Source organism: Nematolebias whitei, chromosome 22 (assembly GCF_014905685.2).
Source record: "Nematolebias whitei isolate Nwh7 chromosome 22, NemWhi1, whole genome shotgun sequence".
Classification (NCBI taxonomy): domain Eukaryota; kingdom Metazoa; phylum Chordata; class Actinopteri; order Cyprinodontiformes; family Rivulidae; genus Nematolebias; species Nematolebias whitei.
Genome location: NC_056519.1, coordinates 13,551,587 through 13,569,604, shown reverse-complemented (window position 1 = coordinate 13,569,604; position 18,018 = coordinate 13,551,587). Strand labels below are relative to the sequence as shown.

The 18,018-nt window shown below is 36.8% G+C and overlaps 1 protein-coding gene across 1 annotated transcript; it reads right to left on the bottom strand.

The window, feature by feature from the left end:
* Positions 1-2,735: 2,735 nt before the first annotated feature.
* tspan11 (tetraspanin 11) lies at positions 2,736-17,713 on the bottom strand. The gene is made up of 8 exons (XM_037696283.1): positions 17,574-17,713; positions 14,377-14,484; positions 12,841-13,032; positions 9,361-9,435; positions 9,070-9,174; positions 7,415-7,573; positions 6,337-6,423; positions 2,736-2,978 (listed from the first exon to the last, which is right to left on the bottom strand). Exons 2-8 carry the CDS (start codon positions 14,461-14,463, stop codon positions 2,919-2,921), a joined length of 765 nt encoding a protein of 254 aa, XP_037552211.1. The 5' UTR covers positions 14,464-14,484; positions 17,574-17,713; the 3' UTR covers positions 2,736-2,918.
* Positions 17,714-18,018: the final 305 nt, after the last annotated feature.

Below are 18,018 nucleotides of genomic sequence, written 5' to 3'. Positions count from 1 at the left end.
TTAAATTGATCCAGAGTGTGAATAGTTATGTGCACATTTAAAATGTTTGTTTCCTATACATATAAATGTGTAAATACGTGTATGCACATGTATCCAAAAAAGAAAATATATACACACATAGATCTACATAAAAAATCACAAGAAAAAAAGTCCCATTTTTAAAAATCACATTTCATAGGATTTTCATACCTGGTGTGTGAAGTCTTTATTTTATTGGGATGTGTCCCCAAAATGGGGAACTTGTGTTAAATTTCATAGAAAGACTTTAGGCCCACAGCAAATGTACAAACCAAACTTTTGATTAAATCAGGAACAAGTTTAATTTCTATTGACTTCTAAAACCTTGAAATGGTGTTGCACACTGCAGCTACAATTATTTTTATTCTTAATAAAAACAAGGTTATTTAACAGTTTAACTATTTCAACCTAGGATGTGTAATACGCTTTTGCCTCCTGGTGATCAGCATCACACAAAAAGCCTTGGTGCGCTATATGCCACACACAATACAAGGGTTTGTAATAAAACTATTAAAACAGTCGGTGCATTTAGAACTCTGACCGCTTCTTTTGGGGAAAGTAACGAATCAAACTCAAAACGGCCACTTTTCAAGGTAGTACTGGTGCAAATCAAGTCTTTGTCGCCCTCTAGTGGTTCAACAGCTGACACGTTTCTTTGTGAGTTTTGATTAGAGCATGGGTTCTCAAACTTTTTGGGTTCAGGGACCCCTTACGGGGAGAAAAAGTTCCAGGGACCCCCTCATAATCATGTTTATTAAATAATTTTATTTAATTTGTCTCTTTAATGCAATGGAAATATTTGTGTAACAAATACTTAAGACCTGTTCTTTAAGTGTTAATACAATTTTTATACTTTTAAACATGGGACATTTTTCATTCAAGACACACTTAATAAAAAACATCTCATTTCAATTTCCAAAAATTAGTTTTGAGAAAATTAACAGTATCAAAAACCACTTTAAAACTTTACCTATTCACTTAATGAACATTAATGAATGTTTTACCACTTCTTTAAATTATTACAGAAAAGTAAACAGAATCATAACAGCAGTGGTCAAACCAAGTAACAGGTCTTCATTTGTAAACCGATCGATGCAACTGGGGTGCTCCCACAAAATTTTTTTAATAAAGTAGATGCGATATCCTGCATTTTGGTGTATTTTAATGTATTGTTAAAGATTTATGTGCTTGTAAAAAAAAATAATTATAATAATAATATATAAGGGGATATATACATTTCCCCTTCTTCTGTCTTGCGGACCCTCAAGCGCCGGCTTGCGGACACCCAGGGGTCAGGGGACCCCAGTTTGAGAACCACTGTTTAGTTGATCTCCAGATGTCAATTGCATGTTAAAAATGGTTTATGTTGGCATACTTTCACCATAATGGCTGCAAAAAATAAAAACTGTAGTTGTAAATAAATATTGCCATTCTGTCCTTGTTTCATGCAACTATTAGAAAAGTTTGTACGTTTAAACAGAAACAGATGGGATCATGAGCTTTTGTCATTTTGTGGGTCAGAAGCTAAAACGTTTGGGATCCACTGGTTTAGAAAACATTGTTACTACCGTCTTTACCTCCAGGAATAACTTGATTCAGGTTTAAATAAAAAAAATGCATTTAGCTAAAAGTTACACTGAAATAACGTTACTGTTAAAAAATACTGTCAGTTGTGATCATGACACAGTCTGTAGGATAATAAACATTTTACTTTTATTTAAAAAAAAAATCTTAATGCAACAAAAATCAAACATATTTACAAGCTTCTGATCTTTTTTTGTTAAAAATGCTAGGAGTTAAAACACATGATGGTGCTGTATCAGCTAATGGGAAAATTACACATTCTTCTTTTGGAAGTTTTTCAGGAAAACAACAAACAGAACATAAAAATCATGGAATATCCCTTTTAAAGATAAGTTAGCCCTGGCAAAGACGCCATACTCTCATAATAAATTGAAATGGTAAAACAAAAACACAAACATGTACTGAACACAAGCATCTTAGGGTTTAATACTTATAGCATATACATTATTAATTATTTAAAAAAATAAGGCAAAAGTGATGAATCTCAACACTGCAGGTAGGAAATATAACTTGCCTCAACTTTCTTTGGCGCACAAAATCAACTTAATAGTGGAGAACAAATCTTTTGTGGTAAAATGAGAATATTTACAGAAAATGGGAATAGTAAATAGTTTAAAAAAAAATTAAAATCTTGAATGAGTTTATGTTTTCACTTTAACAGACTAGTTACAGCCACTAGGTGGAGCAATAAACCTAGATTTACAGAACTCTATCACACAGATCAATTACTGTTTTCAGGCAAACACAAACGATTATAAATATAATCACTTCTCGTTTCATAGTTCATTATGTTGTTTTGTCAGTTTTCATTACAATCTTCAGACAGAGTTAGCACAAAATCATTTACCGGCAGCAGAATCCCAAAAGTAGTATGTGTTAAAATTATTTTTAACAGTAACAAGCGTATATGATGCTTTTGCAACTATTACCTAACTCACAGTAAAAAGGCCAAAACCCCATTCAATATATCTGCGAACTGACAAATGTTAGTAAATCATTTCATTTCTTTAGAACTTCACTTGTTTTCTCAGCTCAGCTCTGATCAAATCATGAGTAAAACAAACAAAATGCTTCCATCATCCAATCAGAATTAACTATGACAAACAAGAACCAGCTGTTTGATCCAATTCTGATTGTAATGATGATGAGTAGAGAATGCGTTTATGAGTATATTATTGTGAGTTTAGGAGTATTAGGAGTACACGAGTAGTGTTTGTGTTTGAGTATATGTGCCCTTGTCTTGGATTATCAACCCAATCCAGAGGTCTGTGCTCCATCTGCATGTTGAAGGCGGTTTATTGGGTGCCAGGTGGGGCTCAGTAAGGGTCCATCTTGATCCTTCTGTACAAGAAGCAGGTGAAAACCATCCCACAGATCTGAAAACAGCAAGTGCTGGGTCAAAAGGAATAAATGTTGCTGAATGTGCTGTAGAGAAGATTTAAATGTGAGGCGAGGTGGAAATCACTGGGAAGTGTGGAGCTGGTTACTATGGGGATGTCAGGAGTCAAGCAAGCATCACTGCAACAACAGCATGTGTGCACAGACTTGCATGTGCAAACAAAAACATCAGAGGGTGGTAGAAGGAGGAAAAGCACATTTATGCACAAATATTAATATTAGTAATTTTCTTCCTCGCAGATAAAAGGTCTCCAAACCATAAGTCACTTTCGAAGTGAAGCTTAGTACAGAACAATACTGTATATATAACAATTTTACTCCTACGATCTTGTGTAAATTTTATTATTTTTAAAAACAAGGAAAAATCACCAAACATGGAACTGCTAGATTGAGCCGAGGCTGATAAAAACAAGACAAGAAGAACTTCGCATCCTATTAGAACTGAAATGAATAATATAACAAGATGCTGTAATATTTCAGGTGAGGTTCAAGAAAAACGGTACTAGCAGCAGAACAGATTGTGCACAACACCACTGACCCCATCAGGCCTAATGGATGAACAGGCATGTGCCCAAATTCCATCTTTGAGCCTCTAAAAGCCTCATCAAGTGACTCTGCATCGCCCGTCAACGTCTCTGCTGAAGCAAGTTTTACACTTGTTTTGATTCTAATCTACCTGAAATAATATATGTAGAAGTCTTTTCTCTTCTATAAGCAGGACAAAATAATTTTAAGCCTTATTTTTGTTGACAAAAGCATCTAGCTGGTTTAGACAAATGAGTAACTACATTTGGATGGAAGAAGTGCATTTCTGAAAGCTTCTTTAAGTTGTTTCTGCAGCTTAGGAGCAAGTAACTATAGAAACAAGATGAAAGCTTTCACTTTAAAGCAATAGAAAGTGATAGTATTAGAAAATGCATGGTGAATTATTAACAGCATTTCTTCAATTCAGAAACCTTTAAAGTTTAAATATTCAGTATATTTTATAGCAAATACATTTTTTAATCTAATATCTGCATTATCTGCCTAGTATACCCATTTTTATCTTCCTGTCAACAGACACTTAACAGAGTGAAGCAGCGTGAAGTAATAATTTCTGCCTGACCTTTCTCAGGTTCTCACCTTCTCAACATCTATAATGGCTCATTATCATAACGTGTGAGCAGAAGATTTTATTATAAAACCAAAGCCAAGCAGACGCATGCTTCACGACGCACAGAAATCATTTAGAATATTTAGTAGACATGCAGACTGCAGCTCTCACAAATAGCAGGCCGTCAAACAAGGACAAACGTGCAAATACCCACAATGCCCTCCAACCTGGTCTATCCATTTGATTAACAACATCAAGGAGCTCTAGAGCCAAATTATAATGCACCAAAGTCCTCTTCCTCTTCCTTATAGAGCAGATAGATAAAGCAGGCTGTCAAGAGTGCCCCGGCCAGCTACAGAGACCAAACAACAACACAGACATTTTCAACATACATACGTCAGGTTAGAGTACAATTACTGGATATTAATCGAAACATAAACATAATGACCGGGTCAGTATGACATGTACCACAGACAAAATGCGAGTTCATGAGAAATGAGTTAAACTAGGGGAAAAAAGGAGAAGCAAATATTTGCTCGAGTTTAGGCCTGTCACGATAACAAATTTTGCTGAGCGATTGTCTCAAAAATTATTGTGATAAACAATAATATTGTTTGAAATTTGACAATAATTAGTAATTATTGTCAAAATTAAGAAGAAATGTTTTTGACCACTGGATGGCAGAACAAGACCGTTTGAACCGAAGGAGCGAGCAGCGTGTCTCTAAGAAAAATGGGAGGGAGGCCCCTTGACATGATATGGGCGGTCTCTCCTTCCTGTTTTTCAGTTCTCAAAATGTCGGACGCTCGGTGTGGTTTGAGCTCTTTAGCATAGCATTTGTCACACAAAGCTTTTAATAAAAATATATACTTTTTAAAATCGGTCAACAAGTTCTCAGCTTCTTTTTTCAGAGAAAAACAACTTTTTAGACGAAGGCACGAGTTTCAACTGTGAATTTTGGAGCTTCGACAAGACGAGGTCGGTCTGTTAGCTTAGCTCGTAGCGTAGCTTCTCAGCTTAGCTGCTTTTAACGATCCAAAAACGCGATCTTGGACGGTTAAAACAGATTTTTAAGAGAAAGGGAGGGGTCAGTGAAGAGCACCAAAGTTTAGCTTTTTGTCATCCAGTGTCTTCAGTAGAAAGAGGGAGACATGAAGAAACGATAAATGAAAATGAGGTCGATTATTTTCATTTACCATGCGATTAATTGATTTATTGTTTATCGCGACAGGCCTACTGGAGTTTGAACATGATGAAATACACAACAGGTTATTTTACAGTTTTTGTGCATCTTTTAGGAATTAATCTGCACAGTCTGCCCGTTTCTTTGTGGCACATCAAGACGCTGCTCAGCCAGCATGATTACTGCAAACTTCCAACATCTGTGTCATTATGCAGTGTGATAAAACCGCACATTTTAGAGTGACCTTTTATTGTGGTCAGCCTAAGGCAAACCTGTGCAATAATCATGCTGACCAATCAGCATCTTGATCTGCCACACCTGTGAGGTGGATGATTACCTCAACAAAAATGTTGCATTTATATTTTTGTTCAGTGTACCTTGCAATTATTATGCAACTGGTTACCTTTAACTGTTAAGTCTACAAGTTAAACAACAACAACAAAAAAACATTTTGTATTTTTCCTTTCATGTTTAATTCTCTGACATCTACTAAAATATTTAATCAACCATAACATTATGACAGGTAAAGGGAGTGACCCTGCTTATCTTGTTACGCCGTAATGTTCTGCTGGGAGGAGCTGCTCAAAAGGTGATGACAAATATGTTTAACATTTGTCAGCCATTATAAAGTTTTGTAGATCAGTCACCATTACATATATCGGCAAAAGGGGACCTTACTCAAAAATATGCAGATGATCATAATGCTATGGCTGATGTGAGTCATTAGGTTCTGCTGGGCTTATATGCTTGAGTCCATTTCAGAATCAACTAAATTAAATTAAATAAATGGAAGAAAATTAATAATGATGACAGTGAAACCACTGTGAAATGAAAAAAGGCTCTTTAGAGGTTATTGATCTGTCATGTTATATTTTCAGTAATGGAAAACCTGAACCCTATTCATCTGGGCTTTCTACAGTTTGTTCAACAAAGAGCAGCTCTTCACTCTCACAGCTAAAAGCAGGCTTACTATGTAACCTGGCTTCAAGTACTGAGAATAAACCAGCTGAAATGTGTTCTGCTCTTTTGTCTGCTTAACTGCATGACATGTCCCACCTACCTGAAGACAGGCCACTCCGATCCCCACTGCACCAATGACCAGTAGATGATCTGCGAGAAACTGCTCCAGCTTACTGATGCAACCCCCCTGCAGAGGAAAACTCAAAGTTACTGACAATATCATGCTTTGAAAAGAAATGTTTGCGTAATTTAATTTAATCCAAATTTCTGCTACACTAAAACAATACAGTGCAGATGATTTTACTTTCTGCATGGTTACTTGTTTTGTGGTTTTAGGGGTGGTTTGTCTGAAATGGTTTAGAAAAGGTTAATTTTACATAAATCAAACATGCATGTAGTTCAGCACAGGAACAAAAAAGAACTAAAATACACATGCACAATGATGTAAAGTCTCTCTCAGGCCTGATTGTCCACTGCTGCAAAAAACACCTTTATAGTTGGTATATTTTGTAGGAATTCAAACAAATTAAACTACAACCAGTTGACTCCACAAAGCAGACTGTTGGTGGTAAGCACACCAACGCTGGTTTGGCCACAAATGAGGCACAACCAGCGTGAACAGTCTTCTGTCAGATGTTTTTTATTATTTGATCAGTAGCAGATAACTGCAATGCAAAACAACATGAAGCTGCCAAGCAGTTACGATGATTTTGTGGTCTAAATGAAAAAAAAGAAGCAAATGTAGGTCACATTTTAATGTTCAGTCTTATCAGCTGATTAAAAAGATGCTTTTATCATTTGAAGGGATCAATAAACCAGTTTAACACTGGCAATCTTGAACCACACTTTAAAAAAAAAGGGCCAGTTTCTTTAAAATCTGGATTTTATGTTCCTTGTTATGAAGAGCAAGGTTAAAAGAATCGGTTTGTCAGATGTGACGTTCATATGAAGGTTGACAGAAGGGTCAGACGCTCTCAGGTCGTTTGATTGATGAAAGTAATATCACAAACTTCAAAAACTTTTGATGCAAAAATAAAAAACTTCTGAGTCAGATTTGGAATATGACTGACACAGTAGGACTTTGGTTTTGAACGTGAGAAATTCTGAGTACACACAAAAAATAAACCTTCTTGTGGAAGTTGTCATTTTCCAATTGTCCATAAGCCAATGTTACTAACCTCCACCTTGTAGATGTTGGAGGGGTGGTCTCTCTTGCCGCACAGCAGAGTGATTGTTTTACAGCAGCTGTCAGGCACCACTCGGTTTTCTGCCTGTGTTGACAAAACGAACACACTCTGCCGCCAATCCTGGAAGTTGTTGCTGCCACAGCACTTGAACTGAAGACACAGAGAATGGAAGCAGAGTTTAATGAGAAGGAGCACTTGGAAATAGTTGATCATATATTGATTCAACATCTTAGTTTAATAGTGTGAACGTTTATGAAGCATTCACGCTATTGCGATCCATTTTTCTTCCGTTCGTTTTTCAGCATCTTTCTCATTCCACCATTTTTGTGCCATTTCAACAAATCATAAATCAAAATATTCAGCTCGTTCAGGAGAGGGGTGGTATGACTTTTGGTATTGATGGCAACTTTAGCTTTTTGAAATATTTTCTGCCACATTTTCCTCATAGGAAATGAACTGAGCTCATTTTACATCCTTCCAATGTTTAGATCTGTTTACAACCTTTTACTGCTCCTTTCAAATTTTGCTCTGGTTCAGCTTCTTTCAGCTTCCTTGTGCAAATTAAAACCTTTTTTCAGCTGTTTGTGCTCCTTTTAGATTCTTTCTGCTAACTACAACATTTTTGTGCTTCTTCCAACTTATTTATGCTAATTTTAGCTTGTTATTTCTGCAAGTTTCAGCTTTTTCTGCTAATTCAGCTATTTTTAGCTGTTTTATGCTAATTTTGGCTTTTTTGGATAATATACACTCTTTAGTGCTCATTTTTGCTTCAAGTCTAATTGGGTAAGTGTGTTCTTTCTGCTTTCTTCTGTTAATTTAAACTCCTTTCAGCAACTTCTGTTAGCATTTTAGCATTTTTCAGCTAATTTCAGCAGTTTTCAGAGAAATTAATTATTTTTGGTAATTTCTGTTACTTTCAGACTTCTTTCAGCTAATTTCAGCTCCTTTCAGTTTTTTTCTGTTAGTTATAGCTTTTACTGCTATTTCAGCTACTTTTTAGCTGTTTTGTGTTAAATTTAGTTTTTCAACCAATATTCAATTTTTTAAGCTCATTTCAGCTCAGTCCACTTCCTCTTGGTAGTTTAAGCTTCTTTCTGTCGTTACAGCTGCTTTTCAGCTACTTTTTTGTGCTAATTTCAGCTTTTTTTAAGCCAATTTACTAACTTTTGTGATCATTTCTGCTTATTTAAATCTAATTTAGTAAATATGTGTTCTTTCGGCTTTCTTCTGCTAACTTCTTCAATTGCAGCTACATTTCAACATGTTTTTAGCTAATTTCAACTGTTTTTCAGCAAATTCTTCAGCCATAAGCATTCACACTGTATCTTCACAGGAAATGCAATTTCCCTAGTTACAATTAAATTCAATCCACTTCTTAATATCAAGCTTGTGTTAAACACATTTTGTGACTTACAACTAACACTCAATTACTTTGCAGGGATTTCTTTCCTCCATTTTCTTATAAATTTAGGAATAGATTTGTTTAAATCCAAATAAAATACACATAATCAATATTGTTTTCTACTACAATTTAAAAAAGTAAACTACTTCAGATTGAATAATGATAAATGTATATAAAGAAACTACTTGACTGAACTTTCTGAGGAAGACCAAAGGTTCTTAGTAGTTTTTTATATACTCCGTACATCTTGTTGTAGTCTGTCCACTGCAGATGTAATCGTCTCCTTTCCTGGTTGGGCATAATTCTCAGTCATTGTCTGGTTCAGGTGCTGCTTTAGCTCCTCGCTCAGCTAAAAATGAAAAACAATAATGAGGTTGAGAAAATGAAGACATCTATTTAATGTGCAGTCAGATGTTTTTTTGTAGGCCACTGGTTGTTTATTTACCATCAAACATAAGAAATAACTCACTGGGAATTCCGTTTTATGAAGTTCACCTTAATGTGAACCTGAAGTCAATAAGTATTCATAACTTACCCTCTGGTAGTACACGTAAGCCAGAACTCCAGCCACCAGTTCAATCAAGAAGATCAACAGCAGGAAGAAGAAATACTGCAGATGACAAACCAGAAGAAGAGAGAACATTTTAACAAATCAGCCACAAACATTCCAGCCTCTTAATCATCAGCACAGTTGTCACTTGAACCATCTCCTCACCAACTCAAGCTGCTTAAAATCTGAGACGGTTTTATATAAATCACCATCAACTGTCGCTTTCCTGCGTTTGTCACTTCTAATGCAGATGGCAACGCTAAAAATAAGTAAATAAATCAAATCAGGCAGCCAGAAAGCAATCTGACAGGCTGTGCAATCGGATTCCTCTCGGCACTGAACGCTGCTTGAAATCAGTCCTTGTATTATTATAGTAGACTTGAAAGCATCTTAGCAATTACGACATTGAGATATTAAAAATTTTAGCTGCCACTTGAGATATATCTCAGACATCTGATTAGTGTAATTAATCACAACAGCATCAACGAGCTAAAAAAAAAAAAAGCAGCACACTTTAAGCATCCTAATGATGAGCATGACTGTATTTACTGAAATAAAGGGCATAGTTCTGTAAACTATAGCAAACAGACTGCGCATTCTGAAAACCTAATGAGGAAGATAAAGAAACAACTTTTCTAAACTCAAATAACATGCATAAACTTTTTATTATTTATCAAATCCTTCCAACAACTATTACAAACAAGCCCAAATCATACAAGCACATAAAACTAATTAGACCCAGCTGTCAGAGGGGGACAAAACAGAACCACCAGCAGCGCTTCTCCTAAAAATTGCTGAAGACAGATGTGCCAAACAAAGTGATCCCAAGCTATTGGTGGCAAACAGCTGCAGGGGAGAAAATACTGAAAAGTATATCAAACACTCAAGCAGATGGTCATTTCAAGAGTGTAGAGTTAATTGTACAGACAGAGAAAGCTCAGCTAATTTTAGGCTTATTTCCATAGCTAGGCAACAGTGTCACAGAAAGTGAGTGAAGAGCCTCACAAATTTTACAGGTACCATATTTTCCACCGTACAAGTCGCTCCGGCGTATAAGTCGCATCAGTCCAAAAAGGTCTAATAAAGTGGAAAAAACATAAATAAGTCGCTTCGCCATATAAGTCGCAGGACTTGCAAATTTATGCAAAATGGTACGACTTATAAGCCGGAAAATACAGTACACAAAATTGTACATTTTTCACTTTTTTTGGAATCATTACAATGTTTTCTATAAGCTTACATTGTAGGTAAACATAAAATATATAACAAAATGACAACTTTGAACATCCAACATTTTTCAGTCAGGTCATCAGGACAGTTTCTTTTTTTGTGCTGAAACGTTTCACTTTCCATCCAGAAGGCTTCATCAGTCAAGGAAACACACAACACAAAACTGATTCTTCCCCCAACAGCTTACACCAAAGTGGAAGAAACCAGTTTGTTCATTATTATAGATCATTTCCCACATGGTGCACTTTAGTTTTAATGATCTAAACTGACCAGATTTCATAAAGTGTGAAAATATCACTCCTTAAATTGAAAACAAGGGACAGTGTGTAGTTCTGGTGGATCTGTTGCTCTCTGCTGTCATGCAGTTGCCAGTGTATCTGTGTAATACAGAAACACAACCAGCTCTAACTCCTAGTTACATCATAAAAAATAACACTTCAGTCTGTGTGTGTATGCTGCCCACACAGAACGCCAACTTCAACCTTTAAAAAAACACATTCATACAACCATCACTTCATTTTCCACATACCAACCTATAAATAGCACACTGATGTCGGCATCAAAGCGAACTACATTAGAGATTCTTTACCACTTAACTCCTGCAAGCCCCCTGATTTCCCCCCATTGCTGCATCCATCAACAGTTGATAGACAGAGCTTTATATAGCCCAGCAGCAGTGAACATTCACCTCCCACCTGCTTTTCTCCCACTGGGCCCTCTCCATGTAAAATAATGAGGACAGAAAGGGTCTCGTCAGAGTCATTTGTCATCATCTCGTGACAGACCTTAGAACAGAGTTGGCACGAATGAAATCCATGTTCTGCTCCAACGTCAGTGTCATGCACCTATGCAGAGTCCACAGAAACTGGTGCACATGTGGGCATGCAGCTAGCTTCTTGGAACAGACATGGCAATCTAAACCAGAATCTTACTAAATTTGAATGGTTTAAAACAAATACTCATTGTGTGCCACATGTCTAATAATTGCCTATGATAAACTACATACATTTTTTAAACCAAAAACTCCTTTAAAAATATTAAACAATTATTGGCAACACCACTCTACACCACAAAACACGTCCACTCATCCAGTTTCTCAGTATTTGTAGTGGTTTCACCCATCACACACATATACCAAGAACAATGTAGGATTTAATGCCTTGCAGAAGGGCACTATGACATGCTTCAGACTGGTGAACCATGAATTAAACCACTGACCCTCAAATCATCAGATTAAATCACAACTTTCCCTGCCCATCATTAATTTTCTCACTGAACTATAACTATAAAAAAAACAGACCCTTATTTTGCAATGTTAGTCATGACATTGTTCAACTAACAAAAATAAAAATATTTTATTTGCACTTCAACGTAACCAGCGCTTATCCAAATGATCCAGAAGCAAGCGCAAATGCAGTAGATGGATAATAAAAACAAGACATGGTACGAGTGCTCTACAAGATTATAATCCACATTAAGTCATAAATTAAATGAGTATCAGACTAGGGCTGTGCAGTCAGTGTTTTTTTTTTTTTTCCAAATCTTGAAATTCAAATTTAAATGGGCTAATTGAAAGATGCATTACAATGTTTTTTCTCTAAACCCATGCACAACTATGCAAAAGAAAGACTGTCTTAGTGCCTTTCTGCCAAGACGGTTTATTTTGAAAGGATTATTAAGTAGAAACGTTGCTCAAGTGTGAGCTAAACTTTACTTCCAGATTACGTAAAAACTGAATAACTGCAGCAGGCGGCACGGTGGCTCAGTGCTGTTGCCACTCAACGAGAAGGTCGCCAGTCAAAATACCAGCTGAGGACCTTTCTGGATGGAGTTTGCATGTTCTCTCTGTGCACGTGTGGGTTTTCTCCAGGTACTCCAGTTTCCTCCCACAGACCAAAAACATGCATGTTAGACTGATTGGCAACTCTAAAAATTGTTCCTAGGTTTGAGTGAGAGAGTGAATGTTTGTTTGTCTCTATGTGTCCCTGTGATGGACTGGGGACCTGTCCAGGGTGTACCCTGCCTCTCGCACAGTGATGGCTGGACATGGACACCAGTGAGCCCCCACAAAGCAAAAAGGAAGACGCGGGTAAAGATAATGGATGGATGGATAATTGCAAACAAATTACACAAGTGTTCCTGCTTTAAATGCCCATTCCTACAACCAACATTTACAAACAAAAAATAATTTCTGAAGACCCCCTCTGCATGAGTCTCCTGTCCCTCCTGTCTCACCGTAGACAGACAACTTCTCTGCTCCCGGATGACAGCACAGCAGCCGAGGAAACCAGTAACCACCACTAGGCTGCCAGCCAGGATGAGGATATATGCCGAGACAGCAAAGGTGCTGGAAGCCAGCAGACTCAAGTAGTCACTCTTCTCCACCACTGTCCAGACTCCAACACCCAAGACAGCAGCTCCACCCATCTGCAAAAGTAGAGGAGAGAACAATATTACTTAATAAAAAGTAACAAGCACACCAAAATGAACAATGTGGCACGTCTGCTCAATCTTATAAAAGTACCAGCATGGAAAAAAGTTGCACTTTTCAGGAAAATAAGTGAGTTCAACATCATTAGATGAGTCACTGATGTAGGGAAAGAAAATAGGAAAAGGTCATAAAAGAGAGCGGAGAAAAGAGAGTAAACAGGGAATGCGTCACTAAAACAGCCACAGGAGCATTAAGACTTCAGAAGTCAACTCAGGGCAGGATAACTGCTTCCTTACAAAGAATCCTAACGTTCACTCACAGTCGAATAGGAAATGCCTTACAGTCGTTTCCCTTCATCCTCCCATCCCCTTTCCGTCTAAATTCAGATTCTTTTGTTTAAAGTAAAATGTGCCCAATCAAGAGGCATCAGATGGATAAAGGACACACTAACAAATAAACTGAATATAAGCAGTAATTGGTTTAGCCCCAACAAGTTCCACTGAATTATAAGATAACAGATCTTTAAAACAATGTCAAAAGGCCTTAAAGTCTGTTGCTTCATAACTCTCAAACTGGATAACACGTTGGCCAAAGGTCACCAAGCTGAACATTTGTCAAACTCAGCTGCTATTGTGTTGTTGTTTTTTTTCAGGTCACATTAATTCACTTGTTCTTAAAATATATTCCCAGACAGTCTAAGTTGATAGAGAATGGAGTTCTTGCAAAATGTAGTCACAAAAAACAAATCACGATGACAGGAGAGGTCAGCAGGACAACGTCCTGACAAGAGATGCACCATTTCTGAAACCAATACAGGTTTCAGTGGTGGACACAAGAAAGTAAGTGGGTTGAAGAAAACTTGGAAGAAAGCCTGCGGTGCTTTCAGATGAAAGAGATAAACCTTTCTTCTAGAAATAAGTTGTACTGTATCGACAGAGCATCAGCTGAAAGCCTTTTTAACAAAAAGTTATGCTGTTCTGTTCCTAAAAAGTCTCATCCATCAATCTGTCTCTGCATCTTGGCTTTTTTTTTTTTTTTTTTTACTCTAAAAACGTTCCAAAGCAAGTATAAAATCATTATTTAAAAAGTAAACTGCAGTACTGTTAGGTAGGATGCTAGAGTGCAGGTTTGATACATCTGTCAGCGAATGGATACTAAGACCAAAATACTCTGGCTTACTTGAGGTTGAGACCACAGGTCGGCATTTTCAGGATCAAGGGTGCTCCTTAATCCATCGTCTTAACCCCTCACATGTGTCAAGCTACACTTTAAAACATTTATGATTTGTGTTGAAAATAGAATGAGCTTTAAAAGCTTAGTTCTTGCTAAAGGCCACTTACCCAAAAGAGAAAGTTGAAAACAAAAAGCAGGTACTTCAGACACACCGTCAGCCAGTCTTCCTGGTCATCTTTATAAACTGCTGACATCTTCTTACCGCCACTGCAATTCTGAGGAATTTTATTTAAATAAAAAGAAACTTATTAGGAAAATATATTGAGAAACACAATAAAATATATTGTTTAAAGTTGTGTTCTGATTAGGGATGCACAATATTGGATACTTGGCTGATATTTGATATGCCGATTTGTTAAAACTTATTTGGCCGATAACAGATACCAATATTTTTTCCCTAGATACATAGCTACTACATAGCTTTTTATGCTGTGGAAATAAAGTACTATATTATTCTGCATGGTCTTTGTCAATTTTGCCTGCTACCAAATGCAGATGCCAAAAAGGGGGCTGAAAATGATGCAACACTTCAACTTGATTTATGTTTAATGTCAAATTTATTCATGACATTTACTCTCTCTAAAACAATGGCAACAGTCAAACTGTGCAAATTTTCAAAATTCTAAACTATATATACATACATACATATACATAAAAACACCACTTTTTATATATGAGAGTTGTGGACTGGCCAATGTCCGATTTTTAACTTTATCGCTAATATCGGCCGGTACAGATACCATGCCGATAATATTGTGCATCCCTAGTTCAGATCCCAGAATGATATCCTGCTGGTTGCTGTAACTTGTTGCAGAAGCTCAGGTCATTTTGTGCTTTTTCTTTCACTGTTTGTTAAAATTTGTTGGATTAAATGCTGAGCTGCCTCAGTGATTTCTCCTGATACTCATGGCACATCTTCAACAGGTCCAGTAACCATGGAAACATGAGACTGTTTACAAGCAGGAGCCGCTGATTAGTCCGAAGTAGATTTTTCAAAATTACTTTTCAGGTCCTTTGTTTACATTATTTTGATTATCATCTGCTCTTGTTGCATCACGGACCATATCCTTGCATTATTTACAGCAGGGAAAATAATAAATGAGTGCGTTGCAGGTTCAGTTCGGTAAAAGGCCATGGGCCAGGAAGCACTTAGAGCCATAAAACTGATCTATAGAGTGTCCTTCAAAGAGCTGCATTTAAATAACAGACTTCAGGTTTAATAACACTTTCAATATCTGAAACAGAGAGGAAACTACTTAAGAGATTAGGAAGTGTTGATTGATAATTACGTTTCACATGGATGGGGGGGCTGAAACAAAATAGTTAATAAAAAAAAAAAATTAATTATAGGTCGACCATCATGTTGTCACGCCATCAAACTGGCATGCCAACCATGTGACCTTACAATGACCCCAGAGAGGCATTCTCATATACCCTTTCTGACTAATTTTAGATTTCAAAGTATCAGCTGGAAAGGAAAAAGTACTGTTAGTGCATGTTATTATGTGAAAGTAAAAGGCAGAGTGAGAGTGGAGTTAAATGTAACATGCCACAGAGCTGTCTCCAACAGGACTGAACTCTGTGCAAAGTGATGCTGCCGAGATGTCCTCTTTCATTTTTGAGTCAGTCGCAGAGAAGGTTGCTCGAAAGTCTTTCAAATGGAAAGTTTAAAAGTTTGCTATCAACATGCACGCCCACCAAATGTTAATGGTTAACCACAAAGTGCAACTTCAAACATTATGAGTCAGCCTCAGCCTCACCCAATAACTGCAGGATTTTCTATAGTTCCCTATTGTTGTAGAAAAACAGGAGAATCATTGTTGCATAAATGTTTTGAACATGTTCAAAACTCAAGCGACGGGGCTCCACAACTTTGCAATTTGCACAATGAAATCAAGAATCCCGTAAAAGATACAAGAGGGTCTTGAGAGGATTGTGCGAGTTTGGCAAATACTCCCTCAGTTACATCAACCATCACAGACGACAAAATCAAGCTTTTGCATTAGCAAAATGTTTCATTGACCACTTGATGACTTTTAATAAAGCTCTCAGAAAGTAATGATTATATCCCCAGCTGTATCAAAAGAGAACATGTGCAGCAAACAGACATTTGCTGCATGGGTTATTAGGTTATGTTGTTGTTCAAGTTAAAACTATTAATATTAACAAAGTTCAGAGTTTTATGTTTATTTGACAGCGATTTCAATTTTTTTTTTGAAGGCTAAATACATTAATTTATTTGAACAGTTTTTCTGAGGCTTTTATATCTTTTATATCGATATGAAATTATATCGTTATCGAGCGAAATTAAGAACTATATCATGTTAAAAGTTTGGGTCATATCGTCCAGCCCTAATCTCTAGTATCTACAACTGATTTCATTTACAAGTCAACACAATATCAAGAAAGTCACCGCTGCCAATGAGCCTTAGCCCACACAAAAATGGCTATAACTGTGTTTTACTGAAACTGCGCTAGGTGTGGTAGTAGCTGAGAGTCATACTCAAGGGATACTTTGACGCCAACAGATCACGTGGCATGTTGTTCACGTGGTTTGTCTTTGGTTTCAATCACTGCTGTTTAAGGCAACAAACATGTCTTTATGTAGTTTTGCGTTTATAAGCAAACGACGAGTAAAAAACACTAAATTGTCTCTGGGGTGCAAAATATAAAATAATAAAAAGCTTATGTTATACTTCATGAAACGTTTCGCTTTTGTCTTGTCCAGTGACGTTTAGCACACCTGGGTAATTATAATAATCAAGTTCCGGCTGCGTCCAAGTAAATCACCTACGTTACAGATTAATGCGCCACTCCATTTTAATTGTTCATCTATAACTTTGTTTGCTAGTATAAATAGATAACATTGTTATTAACCCTAGTCCAATACTGCAACATTCTACTAAAATATCACGATTAAAGCATATTGAAGCCGTTTTTTTTTCTCCACCTCTAAAAGTAAACGTAGTATCTAAACCAGCGGTTAACTGTTCACCAAGGTCTGCCTCCGCCGTCTATTCAGATACTATGTTTGGAAAAAAATAAATACATGGATCCCTCCGAGAATTGACGTCCTTCCTGAGACAATTTGGACTTTGGCCACCGCGTGTCTTACGCCTACCTTATATCGGAAAATATGTAGAATGCTACAAACTTTCTCCTACACTTCCTCAAAAAACTGAGTAGCATCTTGGAAAAATGAGAACACCTGCGACGTTGATGCGCAGGACCGAGTTTAACCAAATTATTTCAGTTACATCGATAAAACTTGACTTCTAAACCTCATGACTGATAAAATACTCACCAAACTAAGATGTAGTTGGGTTAAAAACTACTTGGTGTTCTTGCTGTTTCCTCCCGAGCGCAGCGAACTTACAGCACTGCGGTGGTGGGCGTTTTGTCCAGTCGAGCTATTTTCTACTGTCCGACGATTTGAGACTGTGGTGCGTTTAGGGGAAGCTCGTATTTTTGAGTTACTTATTTACTTTCTCGTGAACAGAAAAAGAACAGCAGCCGAGATGAAGCAAACGCCACAGATTCAGGTTTGCATTTTTCAATGATACATGATTATACAGATATGAATGTTGACTGCTAAATGACAGCTAAAATTTGTTGAAGAAGCTAAAACTAAATTGCTAAAGTTACAACAGATTAAAAAGCAAAGCATTAGCTAAAATCTACTAATTTAAGGCTAAAAAATAAAATGAAAAAGCAGTATCAAAAATAGTAAAAGAAAAGATGGACACACT